General features: G+C 30.5%; 1 protein-coding gene across 5 annotated transcripts; it reads right to left on the reverse strand.

Annotated features, from left to right (window-relative positions):
• Nucleotides 1-300: 300 nt before the first annotated feature.
• LOC725593 (dynein heavy chain 7, axonemal) lies at nucleotides 301-20,935 on the reverse strand. Of its 5 annotated transcripts, none has more exons than XM_026441468.1 (50): nucleotides 19,835-20,935; nucleotides 19,329-19,483; nucleotides 18,943-19,096; nucleotides 18,597-18,743; nucleotides 18,200-18,388; nucleotides 17,567-17,943; nucleotides 17,258-17,479; nucleotides 16,874-17,171; nucleotides 16,386-16,733; nucleotides 16,053-16,318; nucleotides 15,811-15,964; nucleotides 15,302-15,528; nucleotides 15,035-15,239; nucleotides 14,665-14,899; nucleotides 14,453-14,568; nucleotides 14,090-14,368; nucleotides 13,585-13,842; nucleotides 13,236-13,520; nucleotides 12,904-13,152; nucleotides 12,482-12,827; nucleotides 12,218-12,387; nucleotides 11,990-12,121; nucleotides 11,631-11,852; nucleotides 11,090-11,541; nucleotides 10,819-11,016; nucleotides 10,579-10,726; nucleotides 10,251-10,460; nucleotides 9,977-10,158; nucleotides 9,405-9,714; nucleotides 8,884-9,129; nucleotides 8,586-8,815; nucleotides 8,285-8,504; nucleotides 7,853-8,041; nucleotides 7,378-7,752; nucleotides 7,139-7,311; nucleotides 6,825-7,070; nucleotides 6,386-6,673; nucleotides 6,122-6,313; nucleotides 5,777-6,003; nucleotides 5,293-5,663; nucleotides 5,027-5,207; nucleotides 4,776-4,928; nucleotides 3,947-4,544; nucleotides 3,649-3,859; nucleotides 3,307-3,315; nucleotides 3,164-3,184; nucleotides 2,786-3,020; nucleotides 2,559-2,710; nucleotides 658-942; nucleotides 301-527 (listed from the first exon to the last, which is right to left on the reverse strand). In XM_026441468.1, the coding sequence occupies exons 1-50, from the start codon at nucleotides 20,264-20,266 to the stop codon at nucleotides 321-323; spliced, it is 11,775 nt and encodes a 3,924-aa protein (XP_026297253.1). In that variant the 5' UTR covers nucleotides 20,267-20,935; the 3' UTR covers nucleotides 301-320. The 5 variants fall into 5 exon arrangements, with proteins under 5 accessions (XP_026297253.1, XP_026297251.1, XP_026297255.1 ...); XM_026441466.1 differs by having other exon boundaries at nucleotides 4,740-4,928; XM_026441469.1 differs by having other exon boundaries at nucleotides 321-527; nucleotides 4,740-4,928; nucleotides 19,329-19,547; nucleotides 19,835-19,967.
• Nucleotides 20,936-21,006: the final 71 nt, after the last annotated feature.

Here is a 21,006-nt window from a genome sequence, read left to right on the forward strand (position 1 = left end):
TATAATGTATATTTGAATCTTTATTCATTTTTTTCAGATTTTATATTTATATTTTATATTTATATTTTATGTATATATTTAAAATATTATGTATACATATACTTACATATATAAATGGAATTACAAAAATAATTTAATAATTTTATACGTGCAATTTTTATTTTTTGAATATTTGTAATGCATATAATTTATATTCATAATAAACATTTTTAATTTTTTTATTTTATTTTAAAATTTAAAAATCTTTTTTTTTTAAATTCGAAATTTATTTATTCTTTTTTTAAAAAATTAAGAAAAATCTAAGAAAAAAAATGAAAAATTTATTCAGAGAGTTGACAAAGTAACGCAACTCCTCTCAAAATCCAATGTTCTGATGATTTTACTGTAGGTAAAGATACAGCGATAACAAAATTTGTTGAATGTCCGGTGGTAGATAAAACTCCTCGTCTTTCAGAAGTTTTATATACAGGACATGAATATATTGCTCTTTCTTTTATATCTTCTTTTTTTATAGGTATAAACCACATCTAGAACGATAATAACAATAAATTATAAAACGTGAAACACAATGAAAAGTAATAAAGAATGAACGAATAAAGAATATAATAGATATATTAAAAATATATATTTATATAAATATATTATATAAATACGTACAGGAAGCATAGGTTCGTAAAGTACTTTTGGAAAACTTTCATCTAAAATCATTTCTTCTTTATTAAATCTAGCGCCATCTAAAAATAATCCGTATATGTATACTCCATCATCAGGAGGAGCTGTGGGTGTTCTTTCAAATTTTAATACGAGATAATCAAAAACCAAAAGATCTATAGGAATTTGATATTTTCTAGCAAAATTTTGTCTACTTCCTGTTAGAAATGCTTGTGTAAAAAAAAATCCTGACATCCAAAAAACAACCGGTGGTCCTTTTTCATACCAATCCTACAATAAATTTTATATATATGTATATAATTTATATTTTTAAAATTGATAATTAAATATATTGATTAAAAATTATTAAAATAATTCAAATTTTTTGCAATAATTTGTTTAATCATATTAGAATCTATTCTATTGATTACAATCATTCAATTTTTCAAATTTAATATTTTAATTTCATGAATTACTATTAAACTTTTTAAATTTTCTAAATATATTTTTTAATACATATTATTTTAAATAAAAAGAAATAAATAATAAGATATGTAAATGAAATTTCAATATTCATGAAAATTATATGTACATACATTGATAAAAACTTATCGATGTAAAAATATAAATATATGCGAATATAAGTAAATTTTTGCGTGCATATATCTTATTCCTACTTTATAACATATTATAAACATAACATTTGTTCGCATTTGTAATATTATAGTGGATTTAAGTGTATATATACATGTGTCGAATGCTCTTTCTGAAGTGTGTGTGTGTGTGTGTGTGTGTGTGTGAAAAAACTGGTGCTTAATTGACTGTTAATTGTATTTCTTAAAGATGAGTGGAGTGTATAAGCGATTAGACGTGCAGTGCGCGTGTCTATAAGAAAGCAGAGTTTCTCACAATGTTTCTCATAGCAGATAATTACAAAGAAACTATTGCCGCATCAGCACAATGTGTTCATTATAAAACTCGTGCTCTCAGAAAATCTCTTTCTAGTTCAATTAAGAGGATCTCAGTTTCTCAGTGGGGCACAATAATAATAATATCGGTCAATGCCTGACTCGCAATACTCCTGAGTTAAAGTCGAACTAGAATGATGTCGGTTGCCATTGAATCAGCCGTGTTTAAGTATGTCATCCTTGGGATCGGGTTCCGTTCCAGGCAGACTAAAGTGTGTCAAAAAGAATTAAAAATGTCGACTCGAAATTCTCGAAAACGACAGTCTTCTCATATATAACATCAATTTTTATTTAGGCTTATTCAATAGAAGTCCGTGAGCGATAATAATAAAAAGGAATTTCTATGAAGAATTTCTGAATAAGCTTTATAAATCTCGCGAGCATTATGTGCTCATGAACACCATTTATAAATATTTTAATATTAATTGTTAAATAACACAGAGGAATGAATGTAATAATATATCATATACAAATATAATTAATTCTGAAAAAATAAGAATAATTAAATAAAATGCAAAAAGATGAACATGCTACATGATATATTTAACATGCATTTATTAATATGATGATTGCATGCAAGCATATATTGTTTGTTTTAGTATTTTAATATCTTATGATTTACATTTATTATTTTTTCTCTTATTGAAATAAACATTCAAATATTTCAAATTGTAGATTTTATATTTTTGAATAAAATAATATTTTTTTCTGATATTTTTCTCTCAATAAGAATAATTCTTTTATCAATAATAAATAAAAAATATTCAAAATGTTCGAATTAAAGCGGCATTCTGTGTAAATATATATACTTAAAAGAATATTATTCCTAATTATTGATTCTTCTAATATATTTTAATAATTGAAATCGATAGAATGGATTCTAATTTAAATAATTAATTACTAATTATAATTATAAATTCAGAAAATGTAATATCTTACTTCAAGAAAAATTATGCGATTTAATAAATCAAGTACATAACTACCAAGTGGTTTTAAAGATGGATATGAATATTGTTTCCATAAACTAGGTATTTTGTTAGTTAAAATTGCGTCATAAACATCTTCTAATTCAAATGACATGATGACAAGACCTATGTATATATAAATAAATAAGAATATGAGTTGACTAAAAATATACATGGAAATTTTGACAAAATCACAGAAACCTTTTATAGCTTTTATGATATTTTCTAAGCTCATTCTCATATAGCCAAGAAGTTTATTAAATCTTCCCATTTCTTGTACTAATACAGTATTCATACTTTGTTTATAAGACATTGGATATCTTCTGAGCGCTGCTGCAATATTAAAATCTTCCGGTAATTTTTTTAAAATATCATTCGCCATTCTAAGCACTATTTCATCATTAATGTCTTCTCCTGTTCCAGTTTTAATTCTTTCCTAAAGAGATAAAAAATTATAAAATAGTATAGAAGTATAGAATTCAATTAAATTTTAATTTCATTATGATTTAAACATTCTTATATCAAGAAATTATCATAAATTCTTTGTAATATGTATTTGAACAGTATGAATTTACTAACCTGCTTTAATTGCCAGAGATCCTAATTTAGCAAAAATACAAGGAAACAAAGACGTATTTATAAAAATAATAGAAAATTATAAAAATCTTAAATATAATTTTCGCGTAATTTATTTGTACCTATTGTATAACAATAATACATACCAAACGATCCTGAATAAGGTTGCCATATACAGATTATAATATTAAATTATCAATATAATTAATGAATACACTTTATGCAAAATTTAAATGTACAGAAATCTACGTAATGCACATGATATGCAAAAAAAAAAAAAAATATATATATATATATATATATATATATAAAGAAATTAAAAATATTCAAATGTGCATTTGAAAAAGAAGGAAAATTTCTATTTAAATTTTATTCTTTTAATCATAAAAATTTTACTATGCACAAACATTTTTAATCTGATTAATGAATTCTGTGTAAGTGTAAAAAGATATAAAATAACAACATATCAAAATGAATTAATAAGTTACCTGAGTTAATAGAAGTGACGAAAATAAAAGATCCGTTTCTTGTTGTTCTTTAATAATATCAGCATTTTCGTTCATACCAAAGACACTTGGTGGAGTGATTAAGGGTAAATTCTTTGTGTATTCCAAAAAAGCTTCATATTCCCTTACAATTGGACAATAATAAATCGTCGAGGTTTCGTCGAAATAATAACGCTTCTCAGTAAGCAGCTTCCTAAAAAAGTCCATAATCACGTTATGTAGAAAATCATTTTATTTTATTTAGTCGAATGTAAATAAAAATATAAAAATATGAAGTTACTCGCAATAAAATTTCGTCAAAATAGTGGTTAAAGTTCTGCGGTCCCAACTATCTGTTACTCTTCCACCATAGTTGCATTCTCCGGTCAAATACTTGAGTGCATCGAATCTCACATCCGGGAATTCATCGAGAAAAAGATGTAATTGTAAAACGCTGATTCGAAGATCGGTCTCGTTAAATTCATATGTAATATTCCAACCAATCGGACCGAAATTTCTTCTCTCTTGAATCACAGCATGGAAGAAACACAAGGAGTAGAGAAGTTTTTTGAAGTACTCGGTTTGTACGCAAGATTCGAAAAAGTCCGGATCGCTGATTGGATCACTCAAGTAAGATCTAATAATATTAGCTCTTAGACCTTTAGGTGGCTCGTTAGTCATTTTTATACTTTTTTCCAAAACCAGGGAGGGGAAATGTTCTGACGGATAACTTGTCAACCACAAACGAAATTCTGGATGGATAGTATCTGGCATAAAGCCTTCACAAATTTTTTCCAAAGTTGCCATCCAACTAATTGCCAAATGACAGTTTTGCAAAACGATCCAATTACCAATAATAACACCTGATTGAATCAATTCTTCGGCAATTGGTCCTTGTCCTATCAAATATTCGTTAAATTTATTTTTAATTATTCCATCTTTTTGTTCTTTTTTTCCTTTTATTTAATCATCTATATATCCCTATATATCCCTTATTTTCTTTTTATTTTTCCACCTATATATCCCTTTTTTTCAAACTTTCTCAAAAATATTTAATCGTTGATTAAAAAATTTCATTAGAAATAAGCAATTACCTTGACCAAGAGAAATGTAAAAAAGACGACTCACACCGTAACCTTGTTCACTTGCAAACGCGAGCAATAATTGCGCTGGGTCGGTACCAGGTGTTAATATGAATATCAATGGAATGCAGCTGTTCGAATCAGCGTAAGATGAGGCCAAATCGAATGGTGGCGGTATAATAAATTGTTCGCCAAGTTCATCTGAAAATAATTCAACGTTATACATGTTATATTATAACACGTAAATGTAACATATTAATTTCAAGTATAAACGAGTTGATTAAATTAAATATCAATACCTGCTACAAAATTTTGTACCGCGGGAATGATTTTATCAGGACGAATGCATCTTAATATCAACAATCTTTTAAATAGATTCACATCGTGGAACGGATAAGGGATGTCCGCATTTTGCGGTTCTCTAGAATCGAATAATTCTTTCCAACTTCTAGTATTTTCAGTAAATTTTACTCGAATACCCTAAAGAAATAACGATTGAAAATTAAATTTTTATAAATAGTAATAATTTTTTTTTTTTTAAGTTGAATATCATTCACAGACTAACCGAAAAATTCTCGACATCATCAAGATTGCATAATTCATTCCATTGTTTAGTCGGTAGCCATGTTGTTGGATTTATATGTGGGTTTTCGATAGCGAGTCCACCCGATAGTAAAAATCCCCAATGTGCTCGAGAAATTTGTCCTCGTTGTTCTAGCAAATTGATCGTCAATAAGAAAGAAAACAATAGTTTATCTTTCTCGAATAAAGATCTACAAACATTTGCGTAAAGAGAATATGTGAAATATTTTGTAAGATCTTTTAATCGATTTTCAACAGTATCCGCCGGTTCTGTATTATCAATAGCCAATTCGAATAAATTTACGAACCATGACAACGAATATTGATACATTGGATCGATATTTATTAACATAGCTGAAACAAAATTTAATTTTTTTCAATAATTTATTTTTTTTTTTTTTTTATCAATTTAATCAAATGATCTGTATGATCAAAAGAAAAAAATAATATAATGTCAAATTTATTACCAGTGGTAAAAAATAATACAGTTGAATATATTGCGATAGGTGTGTATTCCAATCTAGCTTTGTCGATTGACTTTTCTGTCTGTTCAGCTACCGCTTGTTTCAATTGAATTTCGTCACTTAAATTTTTAGACGATGTTAAAATATTTATCGCTTCTTCATCCTCCAATATATTACCTTCAGCTGCCGATAATACTTCCAAAATTTTGTCTTCCGTTTCTTTTAACAATCTGATTTGCAACAATAATAAAAAAAAAAGAAAGAATAAGAATTGATGAAGAATATATAGAAATAGAAGCCTTAAACGATATCTTAAATGTATATTTATAATATTAAAGTTAAACGTACTTCTTGTTCGCGGCTCCTTGCACAATCAAAATATTTTTTTCCGATTCCAAATCTGGTCTTTCCTTTGCTACCACAATACCTAATAATTGATCTTCTAATCCTGTTGGTGTTATCATGAAATTCAATAGTGTTACTTTAACTGCTATTTCTGGTAGATAATGTGGATTTCTTAATCTCGTAGTGATGTAGAATCTAAAAACAAAACAAATTAATAATATATATAAATTAATAAACTATTGTATCAAAATTATTATACAAAAGTACCTAAAGTCATCATTGTATTCAATAATCGCATCACCAAATTTTATACAGATGGCACCAGCTTGTTTGAATGTTTCCTTAAGTAAAATCGGTTCAAGTATAGCATCCAATTCTTCGCCAATATGTTCTAGCAATACTGGTTGTCCAAATTGCAATGCATTTTCCAACGCTCGTCCATAATCAGCTTGAGTTAACCGAATGATATTCAAGTTATTCTCCTTTTCCATGTTTTTTATCCATCTATTGGCTTGACCTTGAGGATCTATTATCAATGGCCATCTTCTTGAATTTCTGAAACGCAAATTTTTCAGTAGTATTTAATCACATAAACATTATAGAAGAAATTATTGAAGAGACAAAAAAAAAAAAATAGGAGAATATATATTTTCTGATCTGTATAAGAAGATTTGAAAAACGAAAAGAGGGAAATAGAATATTTTACTTAATAATAATGCCATTATCGATGGAAAATGCATCATTTGGAAGTCCAAAAATATTCCAAGATCTAATTAAAGCTGGATCTCCAAGTATATCACGTAGTTGAAAATCTGAAGTGCAAATCACATCTAAATTGGTACATCGTTCCACCCATAGAATAATTTGTTGAATTCGAAAAGGCATTGTGAAAGGACCCAAATATGCAACCACGCCAGAAGCAATTATGATATCACCCATTAATCGATGATATCTACGAAACGATAAACTTGTAATAACTCATTTAACTCGAAATATATATGTATTGTACATGAATTTTACCTTTCTCCCAAAGCTATTGCGGTTTCATACCAACGCGTATATTCTCCCCCTAATCCTCCAATTAAATCCTCAGCACGTTTTAATTTTGTTTCGCAATCCGCCACCTTCTCGGACATATCATGAAAAGCTGCTCTCCTTTCTTCCAAAAGATTTTCCAATATTTTTAATTTTTCCTATTCATACAAATGTTTCGTTTTAGTTGAAAACTATTACACATTTGAGTGAGAATTTCTACATACCTGTACTTGTCGAAGTTGTTTTTGTTTCTCTCTCAAAGTTCCCATAGCTTTGTCGTAAACGCTCTGCGCCTGTTCCAAAGCTTTTCTCTTGGGAGCAACCATTTTCGTCACTATATCGTACTCAGACATTGCAAACACCCAACGACATAATCCCTCGCATGCCGTGGATACTTTCTTTATTTTTTCAGGATCGAAATCCGGATTGGTCAAGTATTGTTTCCGGATTCTATCAATCACGTGATCGGGGATATTATCCTTGTCAAAATTCAGCAACGAATCGAGAAATCTTGCGTCGCTCAACATTCTCAGGGACGATCTCCAATAATCTTCGATATATGTACCATCAGGTTGTTGAACTCGCTCTGGTTTGATTTGCTGACGTGAAGAAATAAAGAAAAGGAAAAAAAAAGGAAATGATCGACGTGTGTAAAAAAGAGAATGATCCGTATGTAACGTTACACAATAAGTTATCAACCTTGAGAACACAAACGCTTTCGAGGATTAATCTCACTCCTCCCGGTGGTTTCTTCATTGCTCTTACTATAGCAATATCGGCTGTTGTCAGAGTATCCAAAGCGCTTTGTGCACGTCTTAGAATCGGCATTGCTTGAGCTAAATCGGCATCACATTCAGCTTTAATTGCGGCCGCTTCATTTGCATAAACCTAAAAACATGGATTTAAGCGGTATTATCTATTGATCTATGCTTTATCAAGTATAAATGTTTTTTTTAAATGGATTTTAATTTTTACGTATACTATACATGATAATTATTTGCTACAAGTGAAATACAGTTATCAATACTTACAATATTTTAACAATAAAAAATATAAGCGAAACAATAATTGAAAAATTACAGTTTTTAAATATATCATTGTTATAGTTAAATATATATGTATTTTACTGACCGCAGCTGCAGCTTCGTCAATTTTTACAATTTTCTCAAATTCTTCAACATCGTGACTTTCTTTTTCAACCTCAAGCAACATCCTTTCAACGTCTTGAGTTGCGGTTATTAGTTGCGGTTGTAATAACTTAAGCATATCTTGCATCATTACGACTTGTTTTTGCGTATCGTCTAACTGTTCTAAACCACGTTCGTATCGAGTTTTCGCGTTTATTATTTCCCTGTTATATTGCAAAATTTAAAAGAAAAAAAAACAACTCGAACCAATTATTTATTCAATACTTACTCTCAGTATTACTTACTCTCGTTTTTTGCCTAGCAAATATTTAAATGTATTTATCATTTCAAGATACGAAGTTGGAGTGACATAAACGTATCTGTCTAACCGATTTAAGAATTCTATGCTCAATTTCTCGGTGGAAACGTGAAAGTATTGGCACATGTCGATACCGGCGCTCCTTTCATTATCCGTAAGTTCTATCGCTAATAAAAATCTAGTTGCAACTGCTAGCAGTGCATCTGGCGGCCATGGCTGTTATTATAATTATCACTATCATCATATATCACTGTTATTTTCATTATTATTGTATGAAAAAATACCTGAAGCCAATCGATGGTACAACAATTGACTAGTGCTGGAAATTTTCTGATCCTATTGCGGAAATTAGTTCCTATAGGAGACATTACTATCACGATGTGAAGTTGATCGCGTGTTATCTCAACAAAAAGATTGAACAGAGCCACAGCGCTTCCATCCGTTTGTAATGCTCGATCCCGCTGTCTATCTATTTGCTTCATTTGTTCGTATATTTCTGCCAATTCATCAATGTTGAATATGTTTGGTATCTAAATTAAAATATTAAATTCAAAGCATAAGAGCTTCAAAAATATTGTTCAATTTTTTTTTATCAATAAATTTTACTGTTATATTAATTATTATTATAATAACTATAATTATTTTTTTCATATTATTTTCGTTTTATATAGTTATTTCGTTTTATTTATTTAGTTTTATTTAGTTTTATTTCGTTATATATAATTCGTTAGAATTTGCATTGTTAAAATTTGTCTTCAATTCTATAGAATCTATGTTTACGAATTATCATAACCATTTAATTTACCTCTCCAGAATTGAGCAAATTACTGATATCTTCGAGGAAACTTTCCTCTTTAATTTGGGTATCGGAAAAGAGAAAAGTAGAGTGAAGATCAGTGGCAGTGGCGCGTCTTAAAATTGCTTTTACATCCTCGTGCCATGCGGCCATTCCGTATTGTTGAGTGACTTCAACTTGGAAAACCTCGTAATCGCATATATGTGAAGCTAACCTAGTCAACGATTGTCTTCCTGTACCTCCAACTCCGACAAGAAGTCCGTGACTTCGTGGTTGTTTGATAATACGGCAAATTCGTGACAAATGTTCGATAGCATATCTAGAAGTTAGCGTATTCGAAAAGATTTTTAATCAAGATTTAAATTTAATTTTTTAATCTTCACTAACCTCTTAAATTATACGCATGGACACGTACGTCTGTCCATTTGAAAAAAAATTCTTTTCGAAAGTATTTTTACATCTAATTGAACGTTCAGAGTGATTAAAATTGTCAAATTTATGGATAAATAGATCACGAGAACAATTTTCAAGAATTTTATCCTCAAATATATTCGTCCACATCGCAAGTACGATATACTTACCGAAATAAGACTAAATTCATCGGCTTTCTTGATACCGTATTATATTCAGACAAATAATTTTCTACTATTTCTCGTAACTCTTCAAGATTCTCAACCTCTTGATAAAGTCGTATCTCCGCTTTCGTGTCCGCGAAGTCGCAATATATTAAATTCCGAAGTTCTAAGTCGGTGATTAATTCAGGCTTGATTTAAAAGAAATAGAAATACGCAATAAATGCAATGTCGTATAATGACGTTAAAAAATATTAAAAAAAGAGATTAAAAAAAAATTTACTTTCTCGCGTGAAATAATAAGATCTTCAAACAAGTCATCTATATCGATGAACATTCGGTTTGTTAAAGTAACACGTATTTCCTTCACAAGCCAAGAAATATCGGTTTGATCTATTAAACGATCTCCAAACACTCGAAGTACCTCGTGAACCCAAAGTCTCCTCATGCGAGATATAGTTGGTGTAGTTTCTGGGACTGACAATAGCACGCCCTATACAATGTTCAAATTAATTATTATTAGTATATATGAAATAGATCAAAATAAAAAAAATAATAAAAACAAAAATATTATCGTGACAGCAGAAAAACACTTTTAAAATTAAACGAACCTGTATCACTTTGGAGAAATCACGAAGATTGAAGACATAATGACACTTGGCTGGAGTTGGTAAAAGATTAGCTAGACTTTCCTTATACACATCTAACGTACCCAAAACAACTTCTTCCATACATGGATCGAAATCTTTGCTGAATCCTCTAAAAAAAAAATTAAATTTATTTTGTTTACGAAAGAAAAGAAACAAAGATTTATATAGTAATAGAAAAAAAGAAGAAAATTTATACCTTACCTGGTGTCAAGATGCCAAAGAAAGATTTTACTAAATATCGTAAACATTACTTCGTCTTCAAACTCTGATATTCCTAAAACGACCATATGCCTTTTAAATCGAGGTGTAACATCTTTTCCACCACGATATGGTCGATCCATGGCACACATTAACTGTACATCGACCAATTTTATCATAGTTCTTTCTTTTCTATCGAACCTGCGATTCGAAGCTGTATTACGTTATGCGTATATATCAATTAACAAACAGGATCCAAAGAAATTTTTTTCACCATTCTCCGTGATCTAGCCATTGTCGTAACAACTCGATTGGAGGCTGCGCCCCGTAAATTTCTCTCAATGGCATTGAAAGATCATCAACAAAAATGATCCATTTTTTGCCTATCGGCGCTCCGTAAACACCTTTCCGTCGTCTATCCAACTTTCCCATAATTGTGTCTTGAGTCTGATTCGCCGTGGTTTGCGCGGAAAAATTTATGATCAACGGTTTATTGTCCTGAGGATTATTCTTCTTCAATAGAAAATCGATTATATAAACTGATTTCCCTGTTCCGGTTGGACCCACGAGCAACAAAGGTTTTTTATTCCCCACTAATAAACGAAATAAAGCTATGTATCGTATCGTCTCGACAGTAGGCACTATTATTTGGTTCACAGGTATGTCTCGAGGGATTGGTGGACTGTCCATCAAATCATCGGACCACAGTTTCCATTTTCCTTTGCCCTAATCGTATCGTTGAAGATGAAGAAAAAATTATTTTTTTATTATTTTAATTATTTCGAAATCGTATATATCGATTAAATATAACTTGCCTCTTTGATGAATCTATAATCAAAAATCAGACCGTATCGTGGCATAAGAAATATATATGGCTTTAAAGGTGGATCTATTGGGGCTTTCAATTTATAACTTTTTATCAAATCAGGAGGAAAAGTTTTCTCGAGAAAACCACGGAAGAGATTGCTAAAGCTTTCTCTTGATTTCGTGTGTATGTTACCTCCCAGACCCCATATACACGAAAAGAAAAATGAACCCTAAAAAATGTTTATAAATTTGAATTTGATTTACGTTATAATAAATAAGAGAATTATACTTTATATTCTTTATTATAATCTTATTTATTATTATATTATTATTTGAAGGTTAATGTGCATATGCATAACAATCTAACCTCAATTTGTGCTCGAAGATCTAATTCGTCAATGTTCTTGGCAATTTTTTCATCGTGATATTCATCGATAAAACAATCCATCAAATAGGTTAGTGAACGTACAAGATTTGTATCCTGCATGGGACATATTATCTATAAAGTTGAAAAATTATACTCGATTAACCTTACGAGTACTTGCACATGGAATAAATTAAAAAAAAAAAAATGGAAAACTTTAAAAATACGAACTTGAGTGAGACCCTGATGTAACCAATCAAATATGGGATCGCAAAATCTTCGAAATAATGATTCGTATATAAAGTTTCTTAACCATGGACTTATAACAGCAGGAAGAGTATTCATCCAAGATTGAAGTAAAGGATTCCAGCCAAGATCATTTGGTTCCATGTAGATCATGCCTAAATTCGAACAAGGAAAAATTCAAATATTAAATATCCTTATAATATTCAGTGGAATAGAGAATAATAATTAAAATAATGATAATAAATATACCGCAACGAGAAACCGTTGCCGGTGAGGCATGTTCCAAATCCATCGTCTCGAACACTAAATTGGTGTATGGTGCTAATTGGATAATCTCTCCGCTCATTAGACAAAGCTTTTTATTGTCATCCAATACGGTATTCATACTTTCTATCCATACCGCGTCTATTGGACCGTCGAATATCAACCATTTGCGATTTGGAGTGGTCGATGTTGCGAAAGCACGATAACTAATTGCCAAAACGCCATCAGTCCATTCGTAAGATACAGGATCGAATTGACCGTACAATTGACCCAATGTAATTGCTTTAGGATTCATCACGAAAGTTTCTACTTTACGTTCATTCATTAAATTCTAAAATTTATATATGTATATATATATATATATATATAAAGTATAAATCCAATTTTGCAACAAGTAAGGAACTTACTCTCTCTTCGCAAAGGGTTAATGCATTGGCTAAAGTCTTATACGCTTGTGTTTTTCCAGCGAATGGAAAACCGACGATCATGAATCCGTGACGAACGATCATCATTTCGAAAATTTGATGTATTTTCTCTAAAAACCATGGTGTACATTGCAAATTGGTCGATGCACAAGCATCAAAGATACATGTGTTCAAATCGGTATAATCTGCCTCTGGAAGTATCACACCAGGAAATAGATCGGATGTGATACCCTAAATCGAATGAGAACGGGATTAAGAAAACGGGTAAAGAAACAAATTTTGAATTTTGAAACAATAAAGTAATATATATATACGTTGAATAATGGCAAGTCTTCGCTAAGAAACTTGGGTAAATTGACGTCTTTGATACTGCGCAGTATTAAAATATTCTCATCCACATCCGGATATTTTATTTTTAAATTACCAGCAGCTATCAGAACGGATTTCACCGCTCTCATCCCATAATCGTAATGATTTTGACTGGACAATTGTTCTGAGCATAACGTGTAAGCTGTTACGATCTTTACAGAGAGTGGTCGTGCCTCGTAAAATCCGTACGAGTATAACGTATTTTCGGCGATTAAAGCATAATCTGGCACCTGGAGAAGGAAGAAAAATTAATTTCTTCTTGCTAAAAAAGTTTTAGAAAATATCTCTCTATACCATCATTGCAACTGGTCGAAATAGCGCTTTCAAGTTATCAGGAAGCTCAGTTCTTCCCGCATAACCGGGATTCATCGTGATAAAAACAGCACAGGTGGGATCCAACGAGATCTCGGTACCTTCAAAAATTATTGAATCGTGTCCAGCATTAATGGCTCGTTGAATTGTTAAGATTTGCTGTGCCACCACTGACAATACTTCCAAATCTATCCGATTAAATTCGTCGAAACAAGACCATGCTCCAGTACTTGCCAATCCCTATAATACATGTTGTATCATGTTATTTTTTTATTTAATTATACACATTATTTCATTATAATAAATATAATAATATCACAATTGTAAAATAAATTTGATGGAGATGAAATATATACATATTATATAGTTCATGTTATAATACCTATAGTAAGTATATTAATATTAGAATTGTAAAATAATTTGAAAGAGGAAAAATATGAAAGTATTGAATATAATGCGTGAAAGATGATAGTGTGAAGTAATTTACCTTAAAAAATTTACCCAAAGCTATGTAATCCAAACCTTCAGAACAATTAAATACAACACACTGTTTGGCTACAGCCTTAGCTAAATCCTTAGTAGTCTCGGTCTTGCCAGTTCCGGCTGGACCTTCAGGAGCACCACCGAGATGCAAGCTTAGAGCGCTGAATAAGGTTCGATAGCATCTATCGGTTAACGGTGTTATGACCAACCTAGATGTGTTGCCCAGATACTCGTATGCGTATCTTAAAGATGTATTTATCATCGTTGACCATAAATTATCTTCCTAAAAGAAGACAATAATATTTACAGTCATGAGATTGTTTGTATTTTATGTATTTTTTTATTTTTTATTTTTATGTCTATTTACCATCCAATAGTATCTTAGTTGAGCCAACCACTGGAAATTCGTCGGTTGGGAAATTTTTCTTTCGTACAATCCAGATACAACATCTCGGCTATGGACGTCCATCGTAACTAATGCCTCTGTTACATTTTATGAACAAGTTACATTACATTATATAATGTATGATTTAAAAATTTTGCATTACTTTTTATACACGATATTTCATATATTATTACCCAATGTTACACGGTTCTGTTTTGTTAATTTACCACGTACTAATTTTACTATCTCATTCAATTCGTGTGTACAAACATCGATGTATTCTTTTACAGCTTGTAAAGATTTTGTTAGGGCCGCTGTCACATCGGTTGTCCAGTAAAGTTTACTGATACAGAGAACAGTCTGACCAGGCCAATGTAAAGCCCATTGCGCTCTAACCTCTATTAGATATGCATCCTTTGCTCGAATTACCTGTTAAGAATATATTAATACATTTGTATGCTATATACATATGTATGTATATTAAAAAATATCTCTTAAAATTTTCTTAAATACTCTTTAAATTTTCGAATCGAATCATTATCGTTGTAACGATTCGTATCTTACCTGTGCTTTAACGCTTTTCTTCATAGCAGATTCAAGCTCAAGTAACCATTTTTCAACTTGACCTCGAGCAGCCATTGTGTCAATAGTGACCTCAAGGACAATTTCCTCTCCTTCAGAAGATCTCATAGCTGTTATTATGTAATCATACTCGGTAAACTTTACTTCTGCAATTCCTTCGAAGCATTTCTTTAGATGCGGTTGCACCCTGACAATAAATAGAAAGATAAGAGTTAAAAGGATATTTTTAATGCTTCGTTAAAATTCTACCTGGTAGGATCTTTCGTTTCCGATAATATTTCCAAGAGTTCATCGTTCGACAAGAAAAAGAATCGTGGGAAGTACAATCTTTTCTTTTCCAAATAGGCGGTAAGTCCTTTCTGTATTAAATCTAGCAAGTTTGTACATTTCTTAAGTTTTTCCAGCATTTTATCGATTCCAACGACTGACATAACTCGAGGATCCTCCACCACAATTGACATAATTTCCCTCCAAATCTATATAAACGAGCAATTAATCACAATTCTCTTTCTCTTTTTTTATCTCATGCAAGAATTAAATTCAAATAAAAGGATTCGCACGATCAATAATATTAAAAATAATATCGTCAAAGGGATTTTTACTATAATACTATAATATTAATAATATTTTCAATCCAATCCAAATCAATAGAATTTTAACACGATCTTATACTTATTATCGATATTACTGACAATATTATTGATCGTGTGCAAGTTCTTAAAACGTAGGAATAAATAGGAATAATATAAATTATGTACTTTGTCCACAGCACTAAAACGTCGACTTTCCTCTGGCATTTGCTTTTGAATATCGGGTGATGTATATATCGGTTCCAGATACATCCACGTCGATTGTACTATTAACCAATAATCCATGATGTTTTGTAACAATAATAGTTTGGCCTCCCATTCTCTAAATAACAAAGAATTGTAATTGGAGTGCGCGATGAATGCGTTGTTAATTGAAAAAAAAAGAGAAGCAAAAGAAAAAGACTACTAACAACGTCTCTTTTTCGAATGGTTTGATATAAAGAGAATTCTTCATCGTTTGAGTCTTGATCAAGTGATCGTCCAAGAGTATTTGTATCTCGTCCACGCTGGCGATTACGTAGGTGCCAGTATCGCGATAAGGATTAACGGTGAATGATATTTCTGCCCAATCATGATGCATTCGCTCCAATGATTTTTCCAAGGTACCTTCTTTCGTGGCTGCTTCCGCTATCGCTTCGAATTTCGCAACGTAGTCCATCAAGTTGAGATCAAGAATCTGCAAAGCATTACAAATAAAATATTTATTCGGTATTTATTTATTCAAATAAGAGAAGATAATTTACCTTGGCAAGTGTCATCGTCTCGTCGATCTTTATAGGAAAGCCGACAATTTCCGACACCTGTTCCCAGTGACGGCTCTTCATAGAGGTATTTCCAAGAGTATATATAATAGGCATGTGCTCTTTGAATGCCTCTATCTTTAACCGCACAGTTTCAGCGAGACTTTTCGGTATCGGTTCTTGTATAACCTTTTCCAATCTGTAGATCGTACGAAAAGCGGTTCCCGTTTCCATGTCTATATCATCCGGCTCGTAAGTACCTATCATCGATTCCATCCATTTTTCGTAGTTGTTCAAAAAGTCACAAGATATATCGTACAATCTTTTAAACGGCATCAATTTGTCGGCTGTCTAACGAATAAGTTCAATCGTCAAAAATGGATTCAATGGATATAATCGTCGCATAGAAAGATCGTATTATACAAAATTTGTTTGAATAAAAGTTTTTGCTATTTTAGGTTAGGTGCGTAGCACGGAACTGTCAAACTTACCGCTTTCCGTAAAGGATATTGGGACAATTCCCAACCGAACAATTCCTCTTCCTCGTTAAATTCATCGATCGTATCCATCGCTGTGATCAATTTGTTTTCCAAATATATAGCTTTGTCTCTGTATCGAAATATCTCGTCTATGTTGCCCCAATACTGCAACTCGTTGCAGTATTTCGCGTACAGCTCGAGATCCCGTGTAAACTGCTCGATTTTCCTCTTAAGAGTATTTTGAAATTCTCCAATTTTGCTCGCGACTATCTTTCTGTGTTCCTCGAAAATATCCTGAAGCTTGTCAAACCTTGTATGCAATAGAATGGAAAAAAATTTAACGAATCCTCGTTTTTATGATCGTTTTATCATTTTCTTCTTTCCTCGCCTACTTACCATTGGAAAGCGAAATTACTGAGTTTAAGCTCGATAGCGCTTAACAGGGAGTAATCCGATAGCATAACGATGTATTTAATAATTTCTCTTAAACGATTTTCTAATTCGGAAATAGTTTCTGTTTCCGTGGTATGTATGAATTTTCGCAGCTCCACCAATTCCTTCGTGTTCGCTGGGACGGTTAGCGCACGGTCCACGATTCGTTGATATTCATTCCCCACGCTATGCACGTGTACGTTAAAATGCTTTGATTACTTATTCGGAACGTTTGAATTTTATTTGAGCAGAGAGAAGGTAAAATTCGCTTACGCTCGACATTTTTGCTGATACTCGCCGATCATTTTGGTGACCAATAAATTTTTAAATTTTTGTGCCGTCGTAGAAATATATTTAACAATATCTCTTCGGCGTAGAATGAAAAATCCGGCGTAATAAGTTTCAGTATATTCGACTGTCACATCGCGGGACAAACGATCGTAATAGTCTATTAAATCGTGATATTTATCGAAGTTTTCCGAGGGATCGAGTTTTTTAAATTCTTCGACTTTACTCGATTCAAATTCCATTATAAAATTCTCATACTTTTCAAATATTTTCAAATGCTCGATCGGGCCTACTTTTTCTTTCTCGATCAGCTGCTCGATGTCTTCTTTGCACTTGTTCAAGAATTCTGTCGATATATATGGCTGTGACGATACGAAACGTTATATTGAATGTATGTACGAAATTTGAGAAAAGTGAAAATTCAATCGTTAATTCTCTTAAGATCTCAAACTTTTGTGCAAAGATGATTCGTTCGTGATTTCTTTTTTTAAATTTACCAACAATATTTAGCAACATTTGAACAATTCAATAAAAATAGGTTAAGGTAAGTTAAAGCAAAATTCAATTTCTGATCGCTATAAGTTATAAGAAATAAGTTAAGTGCAAAACAGAGAATACCTGGAGTAATTTTTTATTAGGATCAAAGTTTTCATTCAATAGTGTTTCAATGCGTGGAAACGTGTTAACAGTCTCTCGTAAAAAATTTAATATCGACGAAAATGTGTCCACAAAGGCGCTAAACGTTGGCTCGAACGTCATCCGTTCGTTTCGCACTATTATTTTTATATCAAAACCACGACGCTTTTGCTACAATAAATAATAACATAAATCATATTTTTAGGTTAGGTTTCTTTCTCAACAATACGATAATGATACAAAATATGATAAATCGAATATAAAATAGGAAAAAAGATAAGTATCTAATTTTAATAATAGAATGCCATAATTTCATAATGATCTCCTTCCCTGGTTTCTTTTCTTTCCAATCTCTTCTCGTCGCGAAAATATAACTCACGTTTTTGTTGTGAAGATAATTGAAAAACTCTTCTATCGAACGCAAAAAAAGCCCTCGTAATTGTTCTTCCATGATGACAGCGACGCAATTAAAGAATTTTCGATACTTTGCAGAGCTTCGACGTGGTAACTCGTCTCGATGGAGTGCCTTAACGAACAATGTAACGTATATATATATAAAATGAAATAATATCTTAAATATATTACATTATAATATTTCTTATGGGGAGATTTTTTGATTTTAAAAATTTATAAATAAAATATCTCATCTAATTTCGATGTTCGTAAAAAATATCGCGTTACTTCGATAATCGAACTTTTCTATATATATAAATTATTTATAATACCGTGATGAAAAGCGCTTGAATTTTTGGTAACCAATATTTTAAAAGATCCTCCTTTGTCTTATGATACATTTTTGAAATAGTCCTCTCGAATACTTCAAGATCCGTAATATATTCCCGGCTTGCCAATTCCGCTTCGCATAAAAGCTTGCAGTCACTGTTGTATCATTAAAATATATATAACGAATGAATTGCATATTTTACAATTTATAATGTCAAGTTTATTAGATATAAAAAAAACTCTTATAAAGCAAATAAATAAAATAATTTTTCTTTTACTTTAATAACTTTATGTACAAAAAAAATTTTTTTTATCTTTATAACTTTAATTAATATATGCATCAAACTTGAATAATATTATGGAAACACAGTTTGCACAAGAAACCAACCTGAATTCCCGATTCCAGAAATCAAAAATTCGTCGTATAATAGGATGATACAGTACCAGCTTTCTCTCGAGCTTCGCTCTGTTCCAATGATATTGAACTTCATGCTCTTTTGAGAATCGTACTCCTTTAAATTTAGACTTCTCAATTGCAGCAAACTGAAAATTATAGTAGTTTCTTGAATCTTCATCTTTTCTTCCCTACTAACCACCGTTCTTCTTCCTATTATTAATATTTTTCCTATCATTTTTTTCGTATTGTACAAGAATGTACAATGTTATAATAAAAATTATTTATTAAGAGATTTATTAAGAGAGGTACATAACATAAGACTAGTTGTTAAGAAATATTTTATTTATTATTGTCAAAATTAATTTTCAATAATTTGCATTTTATATTTAATTAATTAATATCTAAGTTAATCTGCTTCTTCTAATTCAAATTTTCTTCTTTAGATTTGATAATATGTTTCAAATATATATATATAAATATTATAGATTAAAATGTACCTCATATAACGAGAAATATGGCGACTCTCCTATAACGAATTCTATAACTGCTTTCTTTATACTGAATAAATATTCATCTTTTACTTCTTTCACTAAACCATCCAAAGTATTTTTGAACACTTCTTTCCATTTGGTTGGTACACGGTTTAGTATATTTTTCAAAAGATTAATATCTATTGATCCTATGTAAACATCATCGATACCTTGTATCAAATAATAATAGTATTTTAAAATCTCATTTTCCTCTTTTAAAATTATATCTTCTTCCTTTTTTTCTATTTCTATATCGAGTTCATAAAATATCTCTTCCCTTTTTTCCTTTTCTTTTTCCACTATTCTCCTCTTTATTACATCAATAAGTCGATTTCGAAATTTTACCCTTTCCTCGCATAGTGACAAATATTTAAGTTTATTTTTTGAGTATTTATTCATTTTTCCCTTTATACGTTCAACATGGATTTTTCATGTGCTTTCATAAAATGTATATATATATTTTTTTTTATTTTTTTTTCTTCTTTGATTTTTTGTTGAATGTATTCAATTAAATTCAATTAAATAAATAAAAGTTAATAGTTAATATATCAAGATAGATTGTGAAATAAATTTAATCCCTATAATACAAATCTTGTAATTTACATCATTGAAGATATGTTGTTGTTTGCATATGATATATTGACACATATTTTGTTATATAAAAATTACTCAAATTATATTTATGGATACAAATTATTTTCTTTTCTAATTTCTTTACAAATATATGGTTAGCAGAGAATACTATACTTCCTCTTGATCGATTTGATAAAATCTAAATCACGTAAATCACTATACACATCAATTCTATTTCAACAATGAAATAGAAAAAATAATATACGTAAAAGTGGATTATTTATATTTCTTAATTTAAAAAACTGTCTTTACACCTCTTGTCATACTTTTTTAGTATATTTAAGGCAATGTGATAATTGATTTCTCAATAACCATCTGTTAACCTATAGAACATGTAACTTTCCATGGTAACCAGTTTGCATATATTACATTTACGTATAATTTAATAATTTCTTATTTCCAATTTTTCAGATTCTTCTAAATTGTAACTCTCTCTCTGTTTAAAAATTATTTGTACTTAATTTATTAAAAATTATTAAATTACAATAACTGCAAGAATAATTTAT

This window comes from Apis mellifera, linkage group LG6 (genome assembly GCF_003254395.2).
Source record: "Apis mellifera strain DH4 linkage group LG6, Amel_HAv3.1, whole genome shotgun sequence".
Classification (NCBI taxonomy): domain Eukaryota; kingdom Metazoa; phylum Arthropoda; class Insecta; order Hymenoptera; family Apidae; genus Apis; species Apis mellifera.

Bases quoted from the DNA above. Each gene is read 5' to 3' on its own strand.
- LOC725593 (XM_026441466.1), bottom strand. From the start codon at position 20,266: ATGAATAAATACTCAAAAAATAAACTTAAATATTTGTCACTATGCGAG. The intron at 11,017-11,089 runs GTGAAAAAAATT...TTCGAATCGCAG, and splicing joins TGGCTAGATCACGGAGAATG to GTTCGATAGAAAAGAAAGAA. The intron at 5,208-5,292 runs GTTAGTCTGTGA...TTATTTCTTTAG, and splicing joins ATGATGTCGAGAATTTTTCG to GGTATTCGAGTAAAATTTAC.